Source organism: Leptodactylus fuscus, chromosome 9 (genome assembly GCF_031893055.1).
Source record: "Leptodactylus fuscus isolate aLepFus1 chromosome 9, aLepFus1.hap2, whole genome shotgun sequence".
In the NCBI taxonomy this organism is placed as follows: domain Eukaryota; kingdom Metazoa; phylum Chordata; class Amphibia; order Anura; family Leptodactylidae; genus Leptodactylus; species Leptodactylus fuscus.
In genome coordinates, this window is record NC_134273.1 from 19,767,276 (window position 1) to 19,794,016 (window position 26,741).

Sequence of the window (26,741 nt, forward strand, 5' to 3'; positions counted from 1 at the left end):
CAGTACACAGATAATACACACAGTGATGTCACAGTACAGAGATAATACACACAGTGATGTCACAGTAGAGGGATAATACACACAGTGATGTCACAGTACTGTGTGTATTACAGTACAGGATAATACACACAGTGATGTCACAGTACAGGGATAATACACACAGTGATGTCACAGTACAGGGATAATACACACAGTGATGTCACAGTACAGAGATAATACACACAGTGATGTCACAGTACAGGATAATACACACAGTGATGTCACAGTACAGGGATAATACACACAGTGATGTCACAGTACAGGGATAATACACACAATGATGTCACAGTACAGGGATAATACACACAGTGATGTCACAGTACAGGGATAATACACACAGTGATGTCACAGTACAGGGATAATACACACAGTGATGTCACAGTACAGGGATAATACACACAGTGATGTCACAGTACAGGGATAATACACACAGTGATGTCACAGTACAGGGATAATACACACAGTGATGTCACAGTACAGGGATAATACACACAATGATGTCACAGTACAGAGATAATACACACAGTGATGTCACAGTACAGGGATAATACACACAATGATGTCACAGTACAGGGATAATACACACAGTGATGTCACAGTACAGGGATAATACACACAGTGATGTCACAGTACAGGGATAATACACACAGTGATGTCACAGTACAGAGATAATACATATAGTGATGTCACAGTACAGAATAATACACACAGTGATGTCACAGTACAGAGATAATACACACAGTGATGTCACAGTACAGGGATAATACACACAATGATGTCACAGTACAGGGATAATACACACAGTGATGTCACAGTACAGGGATAATACACACAGTGATGTCACAGTACAGGGATAATACACACAGTGATGTCACAGTACAGAGATAATACATATAGTGATGTCACAGTACAGAATAATACACACAGTGATGTCACAGTACAGGATAATACACACAGTGATGTCACAGTACAGGGATAATACACACAGTGATGTCACAGTACAGAGATAATACATTAGTGATGTCACAGTACAGGATAATACACACAGTGATGTCACAGTACAGGGATAATACACACAGTGATGTCACAGTACAGGGATAATACACACAGTGATGTCACAGTACAGAGATAATACATATAGTGATGTCACAGTACAGGATAATACACACAGTGATGTCACAGTACAGGGATAATACACACAGTGATGTCACAGTACAGGGATAATACACACAGTGATGTCACAGTACAGAGATAATACACACAGTGATGTCACAGTACAGGATAATACACACAGTGATGTCACAGTACAGGGATAATACACACAGTGATGTCACAGTACAGGGATAATACACACAGTGATGTCACAGTACAGGGATAATACACACAGTGATGTCACAGTACAGGGATAATACACACAGTGATGTCACAGTACAGAGATAATACACACAGTGATGTCACAGTACAGAGATAATACACACAGTGATGTCACAGTACAGGATAATACACACAGTGATGTCACAGTACAGGGATAATACACACAGTGATGTCACAGTACAGAGATAATACATTAGTGATGTCACAGTACAGAGATAATACATTAGTGATGTCACAGTACAGGATAATACACACAGTGATGTCACAGTACAGAGATAATACACACAGTGATGTCACAGTACAGAGATAATACACACAGTGATGTCACAGTACAGGGATAATACACACAGTGATGTCACAGTACAGGGATAATACACACAGTGATGTCACAGTACAGGGATAATACACACAGTGATGTCACAGTACAGGGAGAATACACACAGTGATGTCACAGTACAGAGATAATACACACAGTGATGTCACAGTACAGAGATAATACACACAGTGATGTCACAGTACAGAGATAATACACACAGTGATGTCACAGTACAGGGATAATACACACAGTGATGTCACAGTACAGAGATAATACATTAGTGATGTCACAGTACAGGATAATACACACAGTGATGTCACAGTACAGAGATAATACATATAGTGATGTCACAGTACAGAATAATACACACAGTGATGTCACAGTACAGGATAATACACACAGTGATGTCACAGTACAGGGATAATACACACAGTGATGTCACAGTACAGAGATAATACATTAGTGATGTCACAGTACAGGATAATACACACAGTGATGTCACAGTACAGGGATAATACACACAGTGATGTCACAGTACAGGGATAATACACACAGTGATGTCACAGTACAGAGATAATACATATAGTGATGTCACAGTACAGGATAATACACACAGTGATGTCACAGTACAGGGATAATACACACAGTGATGTCACAGTACAGAGATAATACACACAGTGATGTCACAGTACAGGATAATACACACAGTGATGTCACAGTACAGGGATAATACACACAGTGATGTCACAGTACAGGGATAATACACACAGTGATGTCACAGTACAGGGATAATACACACAGTGATGTCACAGTACAGGGATAATACACACAGTGATGTCACAGTACAGAGATAATACACACAGTGATGTCACAGTACAGAGATAATACACACAGTGATGTCACAGTACAGGATAATACACACAGTGATGTCACAGTACAGGGATAATACACACAGTGATGTCACAGTACAGAGATAATACATTAGTGATGTCACAGTACAGGATAATACACACAGTGATGTCACAGTACAGAGATAATACACACAGTGATGTCACAGTACAGAGATAATACACACAGTGATGTCACAGTACAGAGATAATACACACAGTGATGTCACAGTACAGGGATAATACACACAGTGATGTCACAGTACAGGGATAATACACACAGTGATGTCACAGTACAGGGATAATACACACAGTGATGTCACAGTACAGGGATAATACACACAGTGATATCACAGTACAGAGATAATACACACAGTAATGTCACAGTACAGGGATAATACACACAGTGATGTCATAGTACCCTTCATATTTGGGTGTTCTCTGCTGGGCCATTATTGTGTCAGAGTCCAGCCCCCTGGAGTATCCTCTGGTACCCTGAATACAGTACTGTAATGTGCCACCTAGTGGTAAAAAAAAGTAAGTTACCACAACTAATACAATATTAATGTGTCAGAAATGACAAATTATATAATATCACTTAATGTATAATAATTATGCGATGTAAACCGTATTTGTTCTTCTTTGAAAGCCTTTTCTTTTCTTACCAGCCTACGCCTTTAGGTTCAATTATTTACTTTACCTTCCTTTTCGCATACATAAAAGTCAATTATTACTTGCAATAAATTAGTATAGGTTTGTTACCACTGCGCAAACTGTAGCAATTAGTAATCGGGTATTCTGGATTTTATAACTTTTTATTTGCATTTTTTCTTTATAGAAAATATAAAGATTAAGTGTCACCTGGATGATCGGTGCATCTCCGCAAACATCAATCAAACAATCAGCAAGGTAAGAGACGTATAGGGGAGCGTACGGGATAGTCGGCCCACCAGACTGCTCCTAGTGACTAGGTTATATAGAAGAGGGTCATGCCCCATCTGGCCCCTGCACACAGTATTATTCCCCATAGTGGCCCCTGCATACAGTATTATGCCCCATAGTGGACCCTGTACACAGTATTATGCCCCATAGTGGCCCCTGCACACAGTATTATGCCCCATAGTGGACCCTGTACACAGTATTATGCCCCATAGTGGCCCCTGCACACAGTATTATGCCCCATAGTGGACCCTGTACACAGTATTATGCCCCATAGTGGCCCCTGCACACAGTATTATGCCCCATAGTGGCGCCTGCACACAGTATTATGTCCCATAGTGGCCCCTGCACACAGTATTATCCCCCATAGTGGCCCCTGCACACAGTATTATGCCCCATAGTGGACCCTGTACACAGTATTATGCCCCATAGTGGCCCCTGCACGCAGTATTATGCCCCATAGTGACCCCTACACACAGTATTACACCCCATAGTGGCCCCTGCACACAGTATCATGCCCCATTGTGAACCACCCATGAACAATTAGTATAATCTAGGGTCTTTTCAAACCCCAGAGTATAATGATCGAAGACCCAGGCCCGAAGCCTGCCAGAACACAGGAGAGGTAAGTAACAGTGTTTTTATGTTTGCTCACCTCCTCTAGCCCAGCAATTATTATATTCTGTGGTCTGAAAAGACTCCAGAGTATAATGATAGCAATGTTTGCGGGGTTTGCAGGCCCCCGGCCTCACTTATTAACTTAAACATCAGGCACCCACCAGGCAGATGATTTTGGGGGTCCTTGGTGTCGGAAGCCCCACCGATAAGCTACTGATAACCGATTCTAAGGACAGGTTATCGATAGCCAACTTCCAGAAAACCCCTTTAAACAGGGGACATACTCTTAAAGATATCTCTTCTAAAACGGATAGGCCTTTAACACATTCATGAACAGTAAGAGGGTTTCCCATGTTTTACATCAGATGGGTTAAGCGGTTGGGATGGAGATCTCTGTGATCCCTGCCATTGCTGCGGAGGAAGAGGTGGAACTGTCCGAAACTGTCTCCAGTCTAGAGCTGGTCTCTTAGTTGAATTGCTCTTACTTCCAAGTTTCTGATGAATATGTTAGTACATAATCCAGGTTATATGTAGGTTAATGCACTGATAACTTCAAGACCTGGTTCTCATAGAGTAATGCAAGAAAAAAAACCAAGACATTGACAATGGCAGAAAACCTCACATCTCCCCATCTGTGATTTAGGTCAACACTATAAAAGAGCCAATAGCGATTCTAAAGGAAATTCAGAAAAGTACGAGCAGAGAGCTCCTGCCCGTGGATGTGATTTCCTACGTTGAAGTGCTCGCTGCGTCTTCTCCACTGCTAAGCACTTTAAATAAGACAGCACCAAACAAAGAGACTCTCACTAATACCACCATTACCGTAAGTGATTCCGGCTTGACATTCTTGTTTAAGGAGTGAATAGTAAATGGCAGCCTGTGCTGTAATGAGGTCTTTCTTTATTCCTATCCGCAGACTTTTGTTAACACCGTGAACAACTTTGTTGAAAAGGATAAAATTACAGTTTGGAAAAAGTTACCAGAAGAGAACAGAAGAAAAAGTCTCACCAAACTTCTGCACATGACCGAGCAGCTGGCGCTAGATATGTCGCAAAACTTCCAGAAGACCACCCAACTCGATGTGGATGCCAGTGATATGGGTGAGCAGAAAATCTAAAGTCTGTCTATCTATCTATCTATCTATCTATCTATCTATCTATCTATCTATCTATCTATCATCTATCTATCATCTATCTATCTATCTATCTATCTATCTATCTATCTATCTATCATCTATCTATCTATCTATCTATCTATCTATCTCATATCTATCTACCTATCTATCTCCTATCTATCTATCTATCTATCTATCTATCTATCTCATATCTATCTCCATATCTATCTATCTATCTATCTATCTATCTATCTATCTCATATCTATCTCCATATCTATCTATCTATCTATCTATCTATCTATCTATCTATCTATCTCATATCTATCTCCGTATCTATCTATCTATCTATCTATCTATCTACCTATCTAATATCTATCTATCTCATATCTATCTATCTATCTATCTATCTATCTATCTATCTATCTATCTATTTATCTATCTATCTATCTATCTATCTATCTATCTATCTATCTCATATCTATCTCCGTATCCAGGGCCGCCATCAGGAATTTTGGGGCCCCATACAGCCTAAGTGTCTGGGCCCCCCCCCCCTTCCCGGCTGCCGCCATTTTAAAACTACTTTATTTTGCGACATACCAATTCTGTATTACATTTCCCTTTATTTAGCAGCATTACGAGGCTTCATCAGATTCTATTTGCAGGTACAATCTGCTACGTGTGACAGCGCCTATAGAGAGCCAACACCATCTATAAGAGCCCTCCTAATAAATCCTCAGGGCTTATTCACATTGCGTTTTTGGCCTCCCTTGCCGGGATACGTTGGTAACCAGTCAGAATCAGCTGTCAACTTATCCCTGCACGAAGAACTGGCCATTAAAAAAAAAGGGGGGCCTGCAGTTCTCCGTGCAGGGATAAGTGGGGAGCTGATTGTGACTGGTTACCAACGTATCCCGGCAAGGGAGGCCAAAAACGCAATGTGAACACTCCTTTAAAGTGAAAGTCCCACCCCCAAACAGGCTGCTATGCTAGTAGCATAGCCGCCTACATCATTATTAATACAAAGCACACATACCTTTGGAGGTCTTGTGTGCTTTGTAGTTCTCCAGCTAAAAACTTATATATTATATATTATTGCCCCAGTTCCCTCTCCGCAGTGCCGCACACCCGATGCCCCAACAATCCCCCTTCCCCCCCCCCCCGCCCACCTTCTAACATCTTTCCATTGCCCCCTGTACCCACACCCCCCCACCTTTTGAAGAACCAAAAGAGGGATGAAATGTGCGCCGCAGAAAATTTAGCCCCACCCACCGTTATGTTCACTCCACCCATTCTCATTAATTTTTCATGTGCCCGCACACAGTATAATCCTCCTACAGTCACCCGTACATTATATGTCCCCCCTCTATCTCTCCCCCAGCTTCATATACACCCTTCATCTGCACCCAGTTTCATGTCTCCCACCCAATCTCTGCCCCCAGATTCATGTCCGCCCATCCATTTCTGCCCCCAGTTTCATGTTCCCCCCCTCCATCTCTGCCCCCAGTTTCATGTCCCCTCCATCTCTGTCCCCATATTCATGTCCCCTCCATCTCTGCCCCCATATTCATGTCCCCTCCATCTCTGCCCTATATTCATGTCCCCTCCATCTCTGCCCCCATTGTCATGTCGTCCTCTCCATCTCTGCCCCCCATTGTCATGTCGTCCTCTCCATCTCTGCCCCCCATTGTCATGTCGTCCTCTCCATCTCTGCCCCCAGTGTCATGCCGTCCTCTCTCTGCCCCCAGTTTCACGTTCCACATTACACTGACTGACTTACCTTCTCCTTCGTTCCCTTGCAGCTCTCTGCGCGCCTCTCTCTCACACTGGCGCACAGTTATAGACGCGATGTGACGTCACCACATCGCGTCTACAAGCCAGTAGCGGAGGCGGCGAAGCGAGGAGCTGACACATGTCAGCTCCTCGCTTCAGCCGCATATGTGTCAGGGAGAGAGGCACGCAGTGGCGAAGCGAGAAGCTGACCTGTGTCAGCTCCTTGCTTCAGCCGCGTATGTCTTCAACTCAGATCTGCGTCCTCTGGATGCAGATCTGAGTTGAAATAGGACATACACAATGACTGCTATGGGCGCCAGGGGGCCGGCACACGGTGGCGGGCCAAAACCGGGCCCCCCCATTTTTCAATTTGGCCGGGCCCCTGACGCCAGTACCAGTAGTACTGCCCTATTGGCGGCCCTGTCCGTATCTATCTATCTATCTATCTATCTATCTATCTATCTATCTATCTCATATCTATCTACCTATCTATCTATCTATCTATCTATCTATCTATCTCATATCTATCTATCTATCTATCTATCTATCTATCTATCTATCTATCTAGCTATCTATCTATCTATCATCTATCTATCTTAATCTCAACATACTGTATATATATATATATATATATATATATATATCGAACTCATATAGCTATCTGTTTATTTATCAAACTCATATATAAATATTATCTATCTCCTATCTATCTATCTATCTTAAAAAATGGATGCAATGTCTTGCCCACCAACTGATCTACCATGCACAAAAAACAAGGCAGCTCTTCTAAACATCCAAGAAAAGATAGCACCGACTCAATATTCACTATTACCCCATTTGCAGGCTGAAAGGTCAGGAGTTATTGTGCCCCCCTCCCCCTATCATGAACTGGAGGACTGTACAGTAGGTACCCCCTTACCACATATAATCTGACCCCATGGGTGGATTTTCATGAATCCCTACTAGCTGTACTTGCCCTGCGCCCTTCTAGGCCTTCTCCGCGGTCTCCACTTCTCGCCATCGCTTTCTCCGGTATCATTATCCAGTATTGGGGTCATTTAAAGGCTTCATGTGCAGAAAATAGAAAGCGACACAGAAATAATTTGCTTTGCCAAGCCCTGATTCGGGGAGTTATCAAGTGATTATAGAAATAGTCTCCGGCGGATTGTTAATGTAAAGAGTCCAAGACGGGCAGATTTTCCAAATGACTACAATTTTATATTGCCTAGTAATCTGTAAAAATAACACGGCTATAGATCGGCTCATCAGGTAATATCGAATAGGTGTCCAATATGGGCAAAGTTTATGTCTCTGTTTTCCTTCGCGTGTATCACCATAACTACAGATTGGATGATAATCTCTCCTTATGGGGCGCAGAGGTTAGCAAAGGGTTATCCATAGGTAAGAGGTATAGCCGAATGTTACCGCGCGAGGTTTCCAAGGGAACGTATGAAAACAAGGTGGACTCTGCAAGGGCTTAAACTGCACTCAAAGCCTTAACTCGCTCTGCAATTTACAGCAATCAATGTTCCTCTTACTTTAATTCAGTACCTGGGCGGGTGAAGAGATGCAGCGAAATATCAGGGAAATTGACAGTGTAAAGTGAGATCTAAAAAAAAATTGAAAACGGCATGAAAAGTCAATCGTAAAATACAAAAAAAAAATAATTAAAAAAATTCTAAAATTTTATAGATTGCTACTTCTTTAAAGGGCATCTTCTAGAACCAAGGCACTGGCTCTTACAAGGAGTCGTCGTTGGCTCCTGGGATCCATAGGGAATTATAATATGGCCCTGGAGGATCCTAGGAACTCAAATCTAGAAGTTGCCCCATTGGAACTTCCCTTTAGGCCTCCTATACACCGCCATAATGGGCCTAGACTTTCCGGACCAGGTTTGATATCCTGAACTTAAACAATCATGGATCGATCAGTAAGTTCTAGCCATTAGATCCGTCGTCTGAACGGGATTGGAGAATACGAACGCATTAAGGCCGTGTGTGGGTGGCCTGAAAAGATAATATGCGACAAATGAGCTCCAAGACCTCAACTCTACAAGATCTGCTAAGGACTTTTTCCTATGATAGTTGGGGATCAACAATGGATTCCTCATAGGTTGATGTATGAGCTAAGGAAGGCCCAGGCTCTTTGCATAATTTAATAGCCACCGCTCCACTGATTCTGACACAGTTGGAATTTTTTCTCTAGCCTCCGCCATTCTTGAGCAATCAATGCTGTTAGTTTTGGTGCCTGATATACTATTTCGGCTCTGTACTGTAAGGAGGGCAGTGTCAGACAGGAGCAGACAAGGGGTGTGATTCTGAGCTCTGATACTGGCTGCCTCTGATTGGATATCTGAATCACGTCCCCTGTCTGACACCCCCTTCTGACATTACAGAGCATAAATAGCATAGCAGGCATCAAAACTGACCGCATTTGTTGCTCTGGAATGGTGGGGGCTAGAGAGAAAATTCTGAGCTCTGACACTGGCTGCCTCTGATTGGATATCTGAATCATGCCCCCTGTCTGACACCCCCCCTTCTGACATTACAGAGCTTAAATAGCATAGCAGGCATCAAAACTGACTGCATTTGTTGCTCTGGAATGGTGGGGGCTAGAGAGAAAATTCTGAGCTCTGACACTGGCTGCCTCTGATTGGATATCTGAATCACGCCCCCCTTCTGACACCCCCCTTCTGACATTACAGAGCTTAAATAGCATAGCAGGCATCAAAACTGACTGCATTTGTTGCTCTGGAATGGTGGGGGCTAGAGAGAAAATTCTGAGCTCTGACACTGACTGCCTCTGATTGGATATCTGAATCATGCCCCCTGTCTGACACCCCCCTTCTGAAATTACAGAGCTTAAATAGCATAGCAGGCATCAAAACTGACTGCATTTGTTGCTCTGTAATGGTGGGGGCTAGACAGAAAATTCTGAGCTCTGACACTGGCTGCCTCTGATTGGATATCTGAATCATGCCCCCTGTCTGACACCCCGCTTCTGACATTACAGAGCTTAAATAGCATAGCAGGCATCAAAACTGACTGCATTTGTTGCTCTGGAATGGTGGGGGCTAGAGAGAAAATTCCAACTGTGCTGGAATCAGTGGAGCGGTGACTATTAACAGATCCAAAGAATTAGTATTGGTGGAGGCAGTTAAAGGTCCTGATTAATAAGAATCTATTCTAAAAGATGATGCCACACACAGCACCATTTGGCGGCACATGGATTGCCTATAGCTCTAGGGGCTCTTCCTGAGTAAAGTCTCTGTGTATAAGACGTAAAGGTAGTGCAATACCAGATGGAAGCGGACTCCCCTTTAACAAATTCCGTTACATTACCCTTGGAATCACTTGATTGTTTTGATTGTTTTCCCCGCACAATAATCCTGCGATCTCTATTATAACATATGTTGTGTATACAGAATGTTCTTACAAGATTTCTGAACATGTACTGCATGAACACTGTTCCCTCTTGTACCTATTTTGAGCGCTATATATATTTGCCGTAATTGTTTCCGTCAAAAGCCACACGTCGCAGTAGCGTATAATTCCTCTACTGTCTTTTGTAGCTCTCAAACTGTTTACCTTTGACTCTAACCACATGAAACATATTCACCCGCATGCTCTTATGGAAGGAGATTACATCAAGATTTCTCCGAAGAAAAAGGAAGCTTCGCCGTCTAATGGTAAGAACGAAACAAACTTAACATCTCTTTGTGTAGGACGGGAAAGGTTAGAACAATTTGCTGTAGGTTTTTAGTGGGTTAAACAAGTCTTGTGAAAGCTTCAGATATTCCATTTGCAATGAAAAGGCTAATGATCTAAATATTTGTATGCAAATTGAGGCGAGCCGAGAAATAACGGGCACATTAAGGGGCCGTAATTAAAGGGGAGCCATCATTAATACATATAATTGTTTATTATGCTATTTTGTACTGCATATTTAAATGTAATTAAACTTTACGTTTCTTCATTAGAAATAGAATGAACAGAGTTTGGACGGCTGTCCCCGACTCTCGATTATATTGTGTCGTAACTTCTTATAGGCTGGAGATTAATAACTAAAGTACCGTACGTACTGTAGGAATTTACGTAGTGCCGTTATAATGGCTACACCAAGATTCAGTAACTTGGCGAGTGGAAATAAACCAGATATAGGATGTGGTTTTCTATGGGTCAGAATAACTTGTCCATGGGGTGGAGCCGATCTTGAGATTTCAGGATCGTTTTTAAAATCTGATTTCTGATCATTTTCCATCCGAACCCGATCCCGATCCCAATCCTAATGCAAGTCAATGGGATTATTTAATGATCGAAAATCGGATTTTAAAAACGATCCTATTCACTACACAGCATGTAGTCCAAAAATTGAAGGCTTCAATTTTTGGACCCCACACTGTGTAGTGATTAAAAAAATCCGCCGGCTACTTAGTCCCCCCTGCTGTTACCTGCACAGAACAAAGAAAAAAGATTGGGAACGGAATTCCGATCCCGATCGCTCAACCCTTACCTGCAACTTAACTCAACTTAACTGTAACTTACCTGCACAGAACCGCTGCCGCTCCCCGTAGCTCTCGACCATTGTTCTCTGTCTTCTCTTCTGTCATTCACAATCCAGCAGAGCACCATACGCGCCCCCAACTCCCTAGGCTAGTGTTACTGATGCTGGGAGAAGGGGAGGCTTGTTGTGGCTTAGGAGAGTGTGGGCGGGGAGTGAGTGAGTGAGTGAGTGAGTGAGTGAGTGAAATTTACTCGATTGTCAATCAGGATCCGATCTTTTCCGATCCCGATCACTCAACCCTACAGTTGTCCAACAGAAAGACAATGAATCCTCCAATGGGCCAAGCCAGTGACGCATTAATCCTCCAATGGGCCAATCCATTTTGGTCCTGTTGGAATTGGCTGGGCATGTGCCCTGTGTCAGTGAGGTTGAGAGAAGGTATAAAAACAATGGTGACAACTTGGCAAAGTTTAATTTGATGCTTGACTACATACAGTATAAACATTTTTATATATAGGGTAGTTAGATTATAGAATTGATGACTACAGCTGAGGATGAAAATGTTGATCTTACGGGGATCGGTGACCTATGATGGGACTATTTTAAAGGACTGCACAAATAAAGGGTAGAGTCATGAAATTGACTGAGATAGAAGGACTGTAGTCAATCAGATGTGATGATGACAGCAGCAGGAGAATAGTGTGCTGAATTTGTTGTAGCCCGTTGTAACTTGGAGATCCAAAATTTGACTCCATAGCGATTGCTTCCTCTGCACTCCCTATAGCTACACCCCTGTGTATGAGGATTTAGGGTGAATTAATTGTCAGACAAATGACTCTTTGGTCAACAGATATCTTTTGTGAATGGTCAGCTTTAGATATAGGTAGTATATTAGATGTCGGGAGTGAAAAAGTAGCAGAAGGGGACTTTGCCGATCTTGAGGGGGCAGTGACCTGTTCAGTCATGTGATGATACTATTAAGGATAAGGCTAGATCTGACGGGACAGGAGCATTGTAATGAATGAGTGGATATAGAACACTGTAGTGTGCTGATTTTGATGGGGCAGTGACCTGTTTGCTTATGTGATGATACTATCAAGAATAGGGTTAGATCTAACAGGACAGGAGCATTGTCATGAGTGAGTGGAAATAGAACACTGTATAGCCAATCATATGCTGTGGGTGATAATAGTAGCAAAAGAGGAGTGTGTTGATTTTGTATAGGGAAGTGACTTATTTACTCATGTGAGTACATTAATGAGCATGGGGTTACATCTGTCAGTGATTGTGTCATAAAGGGAGTAAAGCCAGTTACCCTAGGGGCCGATAGGATGATGGGAATGGTGACAACAGCAGGAGAGGAATGTGCTGATTTGGTGGAAGGAAGTGACCTGTTCACTCATGTGATTTTGTTAAGGAGTATGGGGTTATCTGTGTCAATGATTGTGTCATGAAGGCAGTAAAGCAGGACAGCCTATGGTAATGATGACAACAGCAGGGGAGGAATTTGCTGATTTTGTAGAAGGCAGTGACCTGTCCATGTGTTTATGTTAATGAACATGGGGTTAGATGTGTCAGTGGTTGTGCATCATGGGAATGATGACAACAGCAGGAGAGGAATGTGCTGATTTTGTGGAAGGAAGTGATTATGTTATTGAACATGGGGTTACCTTTGTCAATGATTGTGTCATGAAAGGAGTAAAGCAGGACACCCTGTGGTAAGGATGACAACAGCAGGAGAGGAATGTGCAGATTTTGTAGAAGGCAATGACTTGTCCATGTGTTTGTGTTAATGAACATGGGTTTTTTGTGTCAGTGATGGCGGATGATGGGAATAGGATAATTGGAATGATGAGAGCAGCAGGAGAAGAGTAGGCTGATCATGTGGGAGAAATTGACCTGTTCACCTGTCCTTTCAAGAGATTTTGCTATTAAAGTGGCATAATATAGCTGATAAATTGGTTAATTTGATAGGAAAGCACACATCCCATCTTATCACAAGGAAATTACTATCGAAATGGTTATACATGTCCATAGATAGATAGAAAGATAGATAAAAAAAACATGCATAGAACACACAGACACCTGTATACTGTGGATTGTTTTCTTTTACAATTCAGACAGCAGGATCCTGGCTGTGAATACCAATGACAATAGAGGTGAATAACACTGCTAGCTCAGTCCTTAATAGCCAGAGCAAATGACTTTAAAGAACGATTTAATCAAAGAAATGTGCCACAGCTCATTAAAATAGTATTAGCTGAATAAATGAGCACAATGCAATGCTAGACCTGACAGCATTTGTCAAATCGCCCCCTCTAGTATTAATCTAGGTGCAATTAGGCAAACAACCATCTACCGTGTATTTAGGGGGAATATACATGTATTTACTGTTAGTGTGTTTGTGAAGGTAGACGAAAGAGCGAAATAAAAGTATCGAACAAAAAGAATAATTATTTGGCAGACCCGGGCGCTCGCAATCACATCTATTTCACAACAGGAAACTGCCAGCTCTTAGCGCAACAAATAGGAACCGATTCCTTCATCTGTATTTAAAGAATTGCTGAATTATATAATAGCACATTATTTAAAGGGAATATATGGGAAGAAATGCAAACGTGTACGAGGAGGTATGGGGTTGTTTTATTTTTGTGTTGTTCAAGGTAAAAATTTGGAGGTGGGGTGTTGACTCTGAACATGGATGACTGTCGGAATTGGGAACAAAAAAAACAAAATCTATCTATGTATCTATCTATACACACACACACATATGTATACATGCCAATCCTATCTGAAATCTCTGAAATTGTTACAGGTAGCAACATAATAGCAAAATAAAGCAGGTAGAACTATGATCTCGGTGTCATATAAAAGCAGAGAATCTCCTCTTTCATATGACACCAGCACTGTTCTGTGTTCTAAAATGCCTAAAATATAACTGAAGTGACCCCCCCACACATACACACTCAGCTTCCTTATATTTTATTAGATCCCCCTACAATATATATTCAGCTCCACTGGAATGTTTTCTCTAGCTCCCACCATTCCTGAGCAATCAGTCCAGTTAGTTTCAGCACTACAGATGGGTGAACTGCTTTGTCACAAGCTGGGTTCAACCCGAATATCCAAATTGTTTATTTTATAACAAAACTGAACAGTTGAGGATTTTTCTTGGGCAAACTAAAATGTATTGTGGTAAATTATTATACTCTGGGGTCTCCTCCAGCACTCTCTCTTGGTCTCATTGGTGATGTCATGACACTTGGTGTGACCATTGAGTCTCAATGGTGACCCCGTGTGTGTGACATCAACGAGGTGACCGAAAGAGAGTGTCGGACGCCACAAGGAAGCCCCGAAAGAGGTGAAGGAGGGTGAGTATAAATGTTTTTTTTTTTTTTTTTTTACACCTCCTGTGGGCATCCACCCATTACTCTCTAATTTCACTTCCTGTTATATGCAAATTAGTTTGACCCCAAAGTAATTGGGTTCACCCATCTCTATTCAGCACCCAATATGCTAATTAGGCTCCCTACTGTCAACTTAGCTGTCCTGGGTTGGAGCAGATAACAGGGACCGCCCACCTGACCATAAGGAATGTAATTAACATATTGTGTGCTGAAACTAACAAAAAATTTTGCTTAGGAATGGGAGGGACTAAAAAAAATTCCAATTGTCCCAGAATCGGGGGAGTGGTGCCTATTATTGAATGCAAAGAGTTGGTAGAGGTGGTGAGAGGTCCCCTTTAATTTAACCAATAGATGTAATATTACTAGTAGTGAATGCCCTAGAAACTGACTTATCAAGATCTATCCGCTAAATGTCTTCACTTGCTTCTTATCAGCCAATATCCTATTATTGAAATTTCATCCCGGGCCTATGTTCTTCAGTAATCACCTCTCCGCATAGATATATTCTCAGTACATATATTCTGTCTATATGATGTGTGTAAGCACATAATCCCGTATATGAACCATCTGTTTCAGACAACATGACACATAAAGGCACAACAGTACATAAGTGTAAAGCTTTTGATCTGCAGACTGACACATTCCTATGTTCTAGGTACAGTAAGCATTGTGTTTCTTCGATATGACAATATTGGATCTCTCCTTGCATCACCTGAAAACATGGCAGTCACAGACAATTATAATGCTTTAGAGGCAAGCGAGATTGTAAATTCACCAGTAATTGCCGCAGCGATCAACTCTAATCCTCCGACGCTTTACCAACTGGAAAAAATCCTGTTTGTTCTAAAACACTTACAGGTGAGTTGTACATTTCTGTATCTTCTTACTAAAGAAACAGGACTATTAATTGTTACATCTTACCTTGTAAATATTCAATTGTACCAATATTTCTCCATTGAAAACAGCTGACATACGAAGAAGGCTATGACCGAGTCATGAGCAGAGCAGCACTCACTTCCTCTCCCTGAGCAGGAAATCTCAGCATTAGTAATCCAGCTGAAATAGACAGCATCCAAATTACATCCAGCCAGTCTAACACTATGTGTTATAGATAGTTTCCTAGGAGCCCTAACAATGTTATACACTATGTTTTATAGATAGGTTCCTAGGAGCCCTGACAGTGTCCTACACTATGTGTTATAGATAGGTTCCTAGGAGCCCTTACAGTGTTATACACTATGTTTTATAGATAGGTTCCTAGGAGCCCTGACAGTGTCCTACACTATGTGTTATAGATAGGTTCCTGGGAGCCCTGACAGTGTTCTACTCTATGTTTCATAGATATGTCCCTAGGAGTCCTGACAGTGTTCTATTCTATGTTTTATAAATAGGTTCCTAAGAGCCCTGACAGTGTTCTACACTATGTTTTATAGATAGGTTCCTAGGAGCCCTGACAGTATTCTACTCTATGTTTCATAGATATGTCCCTAGGAGTCCTGACAGTGTTCTATTCTGTTTTATAAATAGGTTCCTAAGAGCCCTGACAGTGTCCTACACTATGTTTTATAGATAGGTTCCTAGGAGCCCTGACAGTGTCCTACACTATATTTTATAGATAGGTTCCTAGGAGCCCTGACAGTGTTCTACACTATGTTTTACAGATAGGTTCCTAGGAGCCCTGACAGGGTTCTACATTTTGTTTTAAGCCAATTTAAGGTGTGGTTCTTACCAAACTTGACCTGAAACAAATAAGCAACCTGAGCTACTGAACCCGAACACAAAACCAATTTCAAGAGGTTTGCCCATCTCTAATTAAGATTGGCGATTCTTACACCAGTCTAAATTAATATTCTAAAAGGCACAATACCCATCAGAATTAGTAAGAGCTTTCAGCCCCTTAGTAATTCTTATACTTGTAGCGGCAATGCATCTCAAATTTACACCGCCTAGATTCCTGTCCTGTACTGATCACTCTCTAAAGAGGTGGGGAGCAGGAGCTGAGTGGCGACATCATGTGCCAGAAACGAGCCAATTTCAGGTGCTTAAAGGTCTTACAGACAGGCTTTCCATCACAGGACTCAGTATGCGCCCAGTCTGCGTTTTGCAGTTTTCCGTCTTCTGCCTGAGAAACTGGACAGGAGGCCGAAACAAGCAGTCCGTTTTCAAACCTATTCACTTGAATGGGTTTGCAAAGTGACTGCCCCTGATTGTCTTGTGCCTCTCCGTTTTTTTAACCGGACACAAAGTCGGACATGCAGGACTTGGTGTCCGGTTTAGCTGCGGAGAGGCACAAAACGCTCACAGGCGGACACTGACTGCCGGGTTTTCCGTTTTCTGCCCGAGAAACTGGACACAAAGTGGAGTCCAGGCGCAGGCGTGCCCGCACTTTGCCCTGTATCTAAATAGCAGATTGCGTCGCCCTCCCTGGCACCCGTCATCGTCCTTTAGCTATACCCCGGCCCCTTGCCAATATTCTCAGCCATTACTTCCGTCTATGAGTACGGTCAGCAGTTGTACGGCTTAAATCAATAGCAGATTAAGAAATCTGTCAGCTCAATGACGATAATAAAAACGAAATGAAACCTATCCCATAGAAAGGACTTGTGAGAACGCAGGCCGCGTAAATCTTTTTATCTCCAGATAGGTAAATAAGCTTTATTGAATTACTACGGGAAGAACTTTCAATGTATATAATTACAGACTTTCTGCACAATCCGATAATTATATCAGCCTCGCAGACTATTATAAAGTGGCGTACAGTACCGCGCTCTAAATCACAATGCCAACGCCGCGGCTGAATTACAATTGTCTTTAATGCTTAGTAAAATGAAAACAAGCCTGTTGTCTGTATTCGGCCACAATCGGCTACGAGAGATAAGCGCGTATTAATTCCAGTAGCAGGAATGCACAGAGTGAGATGTATATTTGTCTTCCTATTATACGGTTATGTGTGCGCTTTGCCGACGCGATGTAATTCCCAGTAAACATGATTCTAGTTATCGTTGTAATTGATACGTCTTATCTTTCATTGGACAGTTTCTATGGCAACTTGATTGAAGTATTTTAAATGCTGGAAGTCTGAAGTTGATATGTTGCTGCAGTCAGTGTAATACAGTGCAGTACTGGATAGACAACACTAGGTGGCGCCATAAGGCGGTGATGTCATTAATTGCCCCTGGGGTGGTCCAGCCTCAAAAAAAAAGAGTCTGCTTTGATTTCTAGGAACGGCGCCACTCTTGTCCATGGTTTGTAAGTCGTCTAGTATGGGGTGCAATACCCGACACAGCCTGTGAACTGGTGTGGCGCTGTTTCTGAACACTAAGTATATTCTTTGTATTATTGACAAAGCATTTTTCTGCAGAATAAAAATATTAGCCATATATATATATATATATATATATAACTCTATAACACGGAAAGCCTACTTAGATTCTTGGAAAGTTGGGTGATACTCTTTGTTGCAGCTGCTACGGCAATATATTTAGCCGAATGTATCCAATGCAATCGCTTTCATGGTACTTGTCATTATGTTTTACAGTCCTCTTAATGATGTATGTTTCACTGTATACTAATTATTTCAGCAAGGTGTATCTCTATACAGGTGGTCAGATTTGACCTTCAGGGTTCTGGGAAAGCTGAGTGACCACAATCCACGTGGCGGCTAATATAGCACACATATATGGGTTGTGGGTGATGCTCAATCTAAGACCACAGATTTCACAATGGTTATCGTCCAGCTTTCCATGGCTCCTGATTGGCAAATCTTCCACCTTATACGCTAATATTGCAAGGAAAAATATTGCATCTCTTTGCAGATAGTAAAATTTTCATATCAGTGTTGTAGGAAAGCTGGTTTACAACCACTGTGTCAGCTGATATAGCACATATACTGTATTGGTTGTCATTGACAAATCAATGTGCCACCACAATAGCTTTCACAGTGGTTAGATTTTCCTTTCAGGTGCCCGTGAAAGCAGGATGTCCAAGATTAAAAAATGCAACTCTAATACTCAGGGCTCATGCGCAAGACTTGTACTGCACTGTGATATTGCACTTATAGTAGCCTATGGGGCCATATTGCACCCATGTATGAGCACCTATTACATATGGGATGTCATATTACATACCTGTAGTTAGGAAGAAGCTCAATGTAAAGGACTTTGCCAGGGTAAAAATTCTAGGGAAAAAATGTCTATAATTCTATGGATACACATATAATGCTTGTCCTGTATCTATATTTTCAGCCATTTTTGGATCCCGAAACTGCAAGATGTGCCTTTTGGAAATATGCCCCTGAATCATTGCAGGGAGAGTGGTCAACAGAGGGGTGCGAGGTGGAATATTCCAATATCACCCATACATCATGTAAATGTAACCATCTCACACATTTCGCTATTCTGATGTCATCGCCGAATCATAATCAGGTGAGGATTTGCCAAATTGTATGTTATCAAAAGTGAAGGTACCGAAAGAGACCTTACCAACACAATATATACTGTAGTAAAGTACCGCCAATGAAAAGGATTGTAAGAGATTGGAGCAGAGGAGCTGATTTTTTTTTTTTAGCAAACAGCGCCAATCTTATCCATGGGTTGTATCTGGTACTACAAAAGCTCAGGCACATTCATGCTACCCATAGATCACTGTCTTTGTATGAAACAAGGCTGGGGTGGAATCCAAGAGACTCCCCTTCCCTTTTTTGTATGAATCCCTATCCTCCATGTGCTCATCCTTATGTCCTGGGGTTTATCGCAAAAAATGGCAATCTCAGACCCATCTGTTCCCCATGTTTTGAGTCCTGGACTCATCTCTAGGGACCCCAGGTATATACCCATTGTGACTTTGAAGCCAAGGACAGAACTGGCGGTCCAGTGGCCCCATTCCCGTTAGCATGCCCCATGACCAGTAACATGTCCTTATGCTACTGATCTTGATTCCCAAACCTGACAATCTCGGCCTCATCTGTTCTCCAATTTTTGAGACTCGGTTTTGTCTCCAGAGGCTTTGAGCACATGCACATTGCACCATCGACGCTGAAGACATCACTGCACATGGTGGTAGTCTAATGGCCCCATACCTGTCATCGGGTATGTAGTTCCCAAATCACCAGCATGTCTTAATGTTGCTCGGCTTTATTCCCAAGCTTCTTGGTTCCATCTTGCCCCTAGTTTTTGAATCCTGGATTCAGCCATGGGGGTTTCAATGGTGAAATTCTCATACGCCATGGCCTGAATCCAGGTCTCATCTCCGTCACAAGGTGCTACACTCCAAAAGCAAGCAACAGATTGAAATACAGTAAATACCAGTTTTGGGATCCAATCCCAGCTTCAAATAGGACATACTGATAGCTCAGGGACCCCTAACTAGTTGACAGGTTCCCTTTAACAGATAACCTCAATCCTTATGTCCTATTAGCCAATATCAATGTCATAGAAGGGGGTACCCCATTAATAAGAATGTACTGTGAAGAATGGGTCATGGTTTGATGGACCCTATTAATCCATTTATTACACAGTTGGCCATTATCTTGCCATCCAAACCAACAAACAAAAGAGCTTTATTGGCACGTCCGTAAAACATTTGGCATTGCCAAAGCAAAGAGAGTGGTTGATGGGGGGGGGGGGGGTTGGGCATATGGGATGGATGGGTGATTAGGAGGGGGGTTGGATTGGGATGTACGGGTGTGGATGGGTGATTAGAGGGGGCAATAATGGGGTATAACAATCCATGGGGTCTCATCTTCCCCTTAGTTGGCGGCAGGTGGACACATATTGGGCAGCGATCTCCACAGTGGACTCCTCTTCTCCCAGTAGGATGTAGAGATTCCTTTTCTCATCTACAGAGGTGAAATCCTGGATGTGGGCAGAGAGTCTTTGGAAGTAGACGGCCCTATGTCCCAGTGGTAATAGCCAATATTAAAAACCAGTTGCCAAAGAGGTGTAAATTCTTGGAGTAGGACAGGAAATAGAGAAAAATCTCATCCTCCTTTAAGTTGCCCCATTTCTTAATTTATAGGGAATTTGTATGAGGCCGGCAGAAAATGTAGTTGAAGGCTCTGAGAATGATGAAGAACGGATTTAACCATTTGCTCAGCTTGAGGATAAAGCGCTGACGTCGGCTCCTTCTCTTCTTCTATATACCAAGCCTTAAATAAATAATGATTCTCCATGTTCTCTAATTATTGATCAGCTAAAACCCAATTACAGACTTCATATTATTTTCTCATTGGTGTCTGCAGAGATTACTTTATGCTTAATAGAAATGGATTTGAGGAGCCTCAGTCAAGTCAATGAGTTTTAATCCATCTCTGCTTTTGCTTACGGCTTCTCTATTTTGCAGTTTCTTAATTTTTATAAAACAATCTTAAGTGCTTATCCAGCGTAAAATCTGCTAAGAATTTATCTTCTAAGTGCAAGACAAATGTTAGGTGGCCTGTGAGACGAAGAGTCATCATACTTGGTATCATTGACGGAAGGATGTCCAGGAGAATGGCTCGTAAAGTGGGCCAAGCTCGTTTTGGAGGGTGGTCTCTTTTAGTGAGACCATGTTGAGGACCTGTCATGTTTAGGACCTCTTTAAGGACCCGTCATTATGCAGGTCACATCCATGTGCCAACTATCTCACTTTGTTGTGATATTAGTCTCACGTCACACATAAAATGACAGAGAGACCGGTGTATACAGGAGCATTGCACTGGGCCCAGGAGATGTGGCAGCTTTTCTGGGACTCGGGCAGGTCCACCTGTATTTTGCGGGAGATTCCCAGACATTCGGGGAGAGTTTAGTATAAGGGTATGTTCACATGGATATATGGCAGATATCCCTTGCAGATTTCTCTTCATTTTCTGGCCCTCTGGTTCCTCGCGGTGAAAAGCTGAATCTGTCCTTCATCTATGTTAAATCAATCCTACAGTTTATTGCCCCTCTCATTATGGCTCCCACATTATATTGCCCCCCATAATATAATGTTTCTCATTGTGACCCTCAAAGTATAATTTTTCTCTCATTATGGCTCCACAGTAAAATGCTCTCCTCATTATGGCTCCACAGTATAATGCTCCCCTCATTATGGCTCCACAATATAATGCTCTCCTCATTATGGCTCCACAGTATAATGCTCCCCTCATTATGGCTCCACAGTATAATGCTCTCCTCATTATGGCTCCACAGTATAATGCTCTCCTCATTATGGCTCCACAGTATAATGCTCTCCTCATTATGGCTCCACAGTATAATGCTCTCCTCATTATGGCTCCACAGTATAATGCTCCCCTCATTATGGCTCCACAGTATAATGCTCTCCTCATTATGGCTCCACAGTATAATGCTCCCCTCATTATGGCTCCACAGTATAATGCTCTCCTCATTATGACTCCACAGTATAATGCTCTCCTCATTATGGCTCCACAGTATAATGCTCTCCTCATTATGGCTCCACAGTATAATGCTCTCCTCATTATGGCTCCACAGTATAATGCTCTCCTCATTATGGCTCCACAGTATAATGCTCTCCTCATTATGGCTCCACAGTATAATGCTCCCCTCATTATGGCTCCACTGTATATTGCCCCCCATAATATAATGTCTCTTATTGTGGCCCCCAAAATATAATGTTTCTCTCATTATGACTCCCACTGTATAATCCCCCCCACAATATAATGTCTCTCTCACTGTCGCTTCCACAGTATAATGCCCCCTTCAATACAGCCCCACAGTATAATGCCCCCCCTCAATACAGCCCCACAGTATAATGCCCCCTCAATACAGCCCCACAGTATAATGCCCCCTCAATACAGCCCCACAGTATAGTGCCCTCCTCAATACAGCCCCACAGTATAATGCCCCCCTCATTACAGCCCCACAGTATAGTGCCCTCCTCAATACAGCCCCACAGTATAATGCCCCCTCAATACAGCCCCACAGTATAATGCCCCCCTCATTACAGCCCCACAGTATAGTGCCCTCCTCAATACAGCCCCACAGTATAATGCCCCCCTCATTACAGCCCCACAGTATAGTGCCCTCCTCAATACAGCCCCACAGTATAATGCCCCCCTCAATACAGCCCCACAGTATAATGCCCTCCTCATGTGGTCTCCTGCAGTATAATGTCCCTCTCATTGTGTCACGCACAGTATAATGTACCGCTTTATCTTGGTCCCCATAATATAATGCTCCTTTCATCATGGCCCCCTAAGTATAGCACTCCTTCCTATGGTCCCCAAACGATAATGCTCCTCTTATTGTGACCCCCACATTATAATTTCCCCACCTTTTAGCCCCCTTAAAAAAAATTCTAAATCAAACCAAAAAATACTCAGTTTGCAGCTTTCTCCCACAGTCCACTGCCATATTTGCTGCCCGTGACTTGGGTGCAGCATTAGACACATCTCTACATCATCCCTGCCTGCTTTCAAGAAAGTGAGGCTGAATGGTGAAGCAGGGCCGGGACGGTTCCCTACTTCTCCATTACACTCAACTCTATCTGTGTCCTCTGTGGATGTGGTTGAAGCCAAAATCAAACTTGTGCCATAGAGGTGTCCTTATAGCATATGCCAAACTGAAATGTGCTCTAAACAGAAGCATACGGTAATAAAGAAAATGCCGCAATGTATACAGTTTATACAAATAGGTCCTTTGGTTGATCACGGTATGCCATATATCTGTGGTAAACTATCTGCCAGCACACTAGTGCGGTACTACCAGGGGCGTAAGTTGAGGGGGTGCAGAGGGTGATGTTGCACCGGGGCCCAGGAGCCTTAGGGGGGGCCATAAGCACTGGCCTCAGTATTGAGATTGCAGCTTCCACCTGGCTCATAAGCCAAGGAGACCCACAGGTTAACCGAATCACACTAAGGTGGATTAAACTCCTTAGCACCCGTAACCATCACTATCAAGAATTCTCTGTAGGGGGCTCCAGACACAAGATTGCACCGGGGCCCACAAGAATTTAGTTCCCCCACCGAGTGCTACTCTTAGTTTAGCGCCTGCTTCATCTGTATAATATGCCATGATGAGCTCCAGACGCTGTCAGTGCATGCTGGGAGTTGTAGTTTCACACCAGCTGATACAGTACGCGGTGCTACATAGCCTAATTATTATTAGCAGTCCGTAAATCTGCGCCGCGCCGGTGATAATTGTATATTTCAGTCAATAGTTAAATCCAGGTCAAGTCGCCAGCCATGTTCTGCCTCATCTTGTTTATTCCGTGTGCTTGTCTCCTCTAGGTGGCCACTCATCACAGCGTCCTGACACGTATCACCCAGCTTGGGATAATAATCTCCCTGATTTGTCTCTCCCTGTGTATTTTTACGTTCTTCTTCTTCAGTGAAATCCAAAGCACCAGGACGACAATTCACAAAAATCTCTGCTGTGCATTATTTTTAGCTGAGCTGCTTTTCCTCATTGGGATAAACATGACCAAGAACAAGGTACAGTATGTGCTATACAGTATGTGCTACACAGTATGTGCTATACAGTATGTGCTATACAGTATGTGCTATACAGTATGTGCTATACAGTATGTGCTATACACTATGTGCTATACAGTATGTGCTACATAGTATGTGCTATACAGTATGTGCTACACAGTATGTGCTATATACATCATGTCAAGGGTTACTTTATCTACTGCGCATGGGGGAAATTATTTATTTATTCCTGATGTTAATGTTTGGCAAAGAGAAATGACAAGTATATTACCATTATGTTACCATGTGTAATGGATAATACCGTAGGATAATAAAAGTGGATGCAAAGAAAAGCAAAGGAAAGAACAATAGATAGATAGATAGATAGATAGATAGATAGATAGATAGATAGATACTAGAAAGATATATGGATATAGAGATAGATAGATAGATAGATAGATAGATAGATAGATAGATAGATAGATAGATACAAGAAAGATAGATAGATAGATAGATAGATAGATAGATAGATAGATCAATGGACAAATCTATCTATCTATCTATCTATCTATCCATCCATCACAAATAGCAATCCAAAAATATAAAAATAAAAGGACTTTATTAGCTCAAGTTGGCACTTTGATCCTTTATTTTTATTGAATTATAGGATCTGTTCATTTTTTTATTGGTAAATATATAGATAGGTAATAGATGGATAGATAGATAGATAGATAGATAGATAGATAGATAGATAGATAGATAGATGGATAGATATATAGATGGATAGATAGATAGTTAAATAGATAAGCAGATGGAGAGATAGATAGATAGATAGATAGATAGATAGATAGATAGATAGATAGATAGATAGATAGATAGATAGATAGATAAGCAGATGGAGAGATAGATAGATAGATAGATAGATAGATAGATAGATAGATAGATAGATAGATAGATAGATAGATGATAGATAGTTAATAAGATGGAAAGATATATAATAGATAGATAGATAGATAGATAGATAGATAGATAGATAGATAGATATGAGAGAGAGAGAGATATGAGATAGATAGATAGATAGATAGATAGATAGATAGATGATAGATATATGGACAGATAGATAGATAGATAGATAGATAATAGACAGATAGATAATAGATAGATAGATAGATAGATAGATAGATAGATAGATAGATAGATAGATAAGCAGATGGAGAGATAGATAGATAGATAGATAGATAGATAGATAGATATGAGAGAGAGAGAGAGATATGAGATAGATAGATAGATAGATAGATAGATAGATAGATAATAGATAGATAGATAGATAGATAGATAGATAGACAATAGGTATAGCCCTCTGACAATGGAAAATTGGGCAGCAACGTGTTGAGCTTCAGCACTAACAATGAGGAGGAAAACCACAAATCCTGGCAGACTCGGGGCGGGCGGGTGCCAAGCTCTGTCATCCACACATAGGGTCCTAAATTAAACTCCGTAGGTGTCTTCTATTGATTTTTGCCAGCAGGTCCCTTCTCTTCTATACACAGTAATGTCCACCATAAATTGGGTTTGTTTTATCCTCGGCCTGCGAGGGAAGACATTTCAGACCTGTTAATGGACCATATTAGTAGGCCCCTTCTGATCCTTCCCCATTCTCTTCTTCGTCCATTGCCTTGGGCTTAGAAAGTAAAATCCTTCTATTGTGTGTGAGGACGGAATGTGGAATCTAGAGATATAGGGCTGTGATAAGACCTATAGCAATAACCCTACAGACAATGATAATATGGGTAATAATGGAGATGATGAGGCTCTGTGTGTTATCTACACATAATATCTACCATAGGCTATTACACTTTATATAATGTTACATACTCTTTAATTTAAATCTTAAGCAATTGGCAAAGTACATAAATACGTAATTTAGAAAACATTAAAGGACCAGTTGGGAGAAACACAAGATTATTACAATATGCTAATTCTAACAAATGAATCATCTGCCATTCTAATCTACTAAGCATCTTTGGTAAAGAGAAATTGCTGTAATTTATTCCCCAAATTACTTAACTACTGTAATTCCACATTCAGGTTTTTATGTAGTGATATATTTATAGCATCCTCCCTGCAGTAAATGCTAATGCTCGCTACCCCCCGCCTTACCCCTTCTCCCCTATGACCTATTCCAGGTATGCTAACCTCAACAATACATCATGCCTCTATTGTGCATAGCGCAGAGATTCTAAAGACTCGACATATTTTTATGGAAACCATTATGAGCTGACATATCACACCTTGCGGACTCCAACTACTGACTTAGACTTCTTGTGAAGACCACTAAAGGCCTTCACACCCTTAAGAGAACAG

At 41.8% G+C, this 26,741-nt stretch overlaps 1 protein-coding gene across 1 annotated transcript in view; it reads left to right on the forward strand.

The window, feature by feature from the left end:
• The window catches only part of ADGRL4 (adhesion G protein-coupled receptor L4), a 121,654-nt gene that overhangs the window by 65,344 nt on the left and 29,569 nt on the right, over positions 1-26,741 (forward strand). The window contains 7 exon segments of the mRNA XM_075287037.1: positions 3,455-3,525; positions 4,817-4,996; positions 5,090-5,273; positions 10,630-10,746; positions 15,624-15,826; positions 19,213-19,392; positions 24,195-24,398. Coding sequence (XP_075143138.1) covers positions 3,455-3,525; positions 4,817-4,996; positions 5,090-5,273; positions 10,630-10,746; positions 15,624-15,826; positions 19,213-19,392; positions 24,195-24,398 — 1,139 coding nt within the window.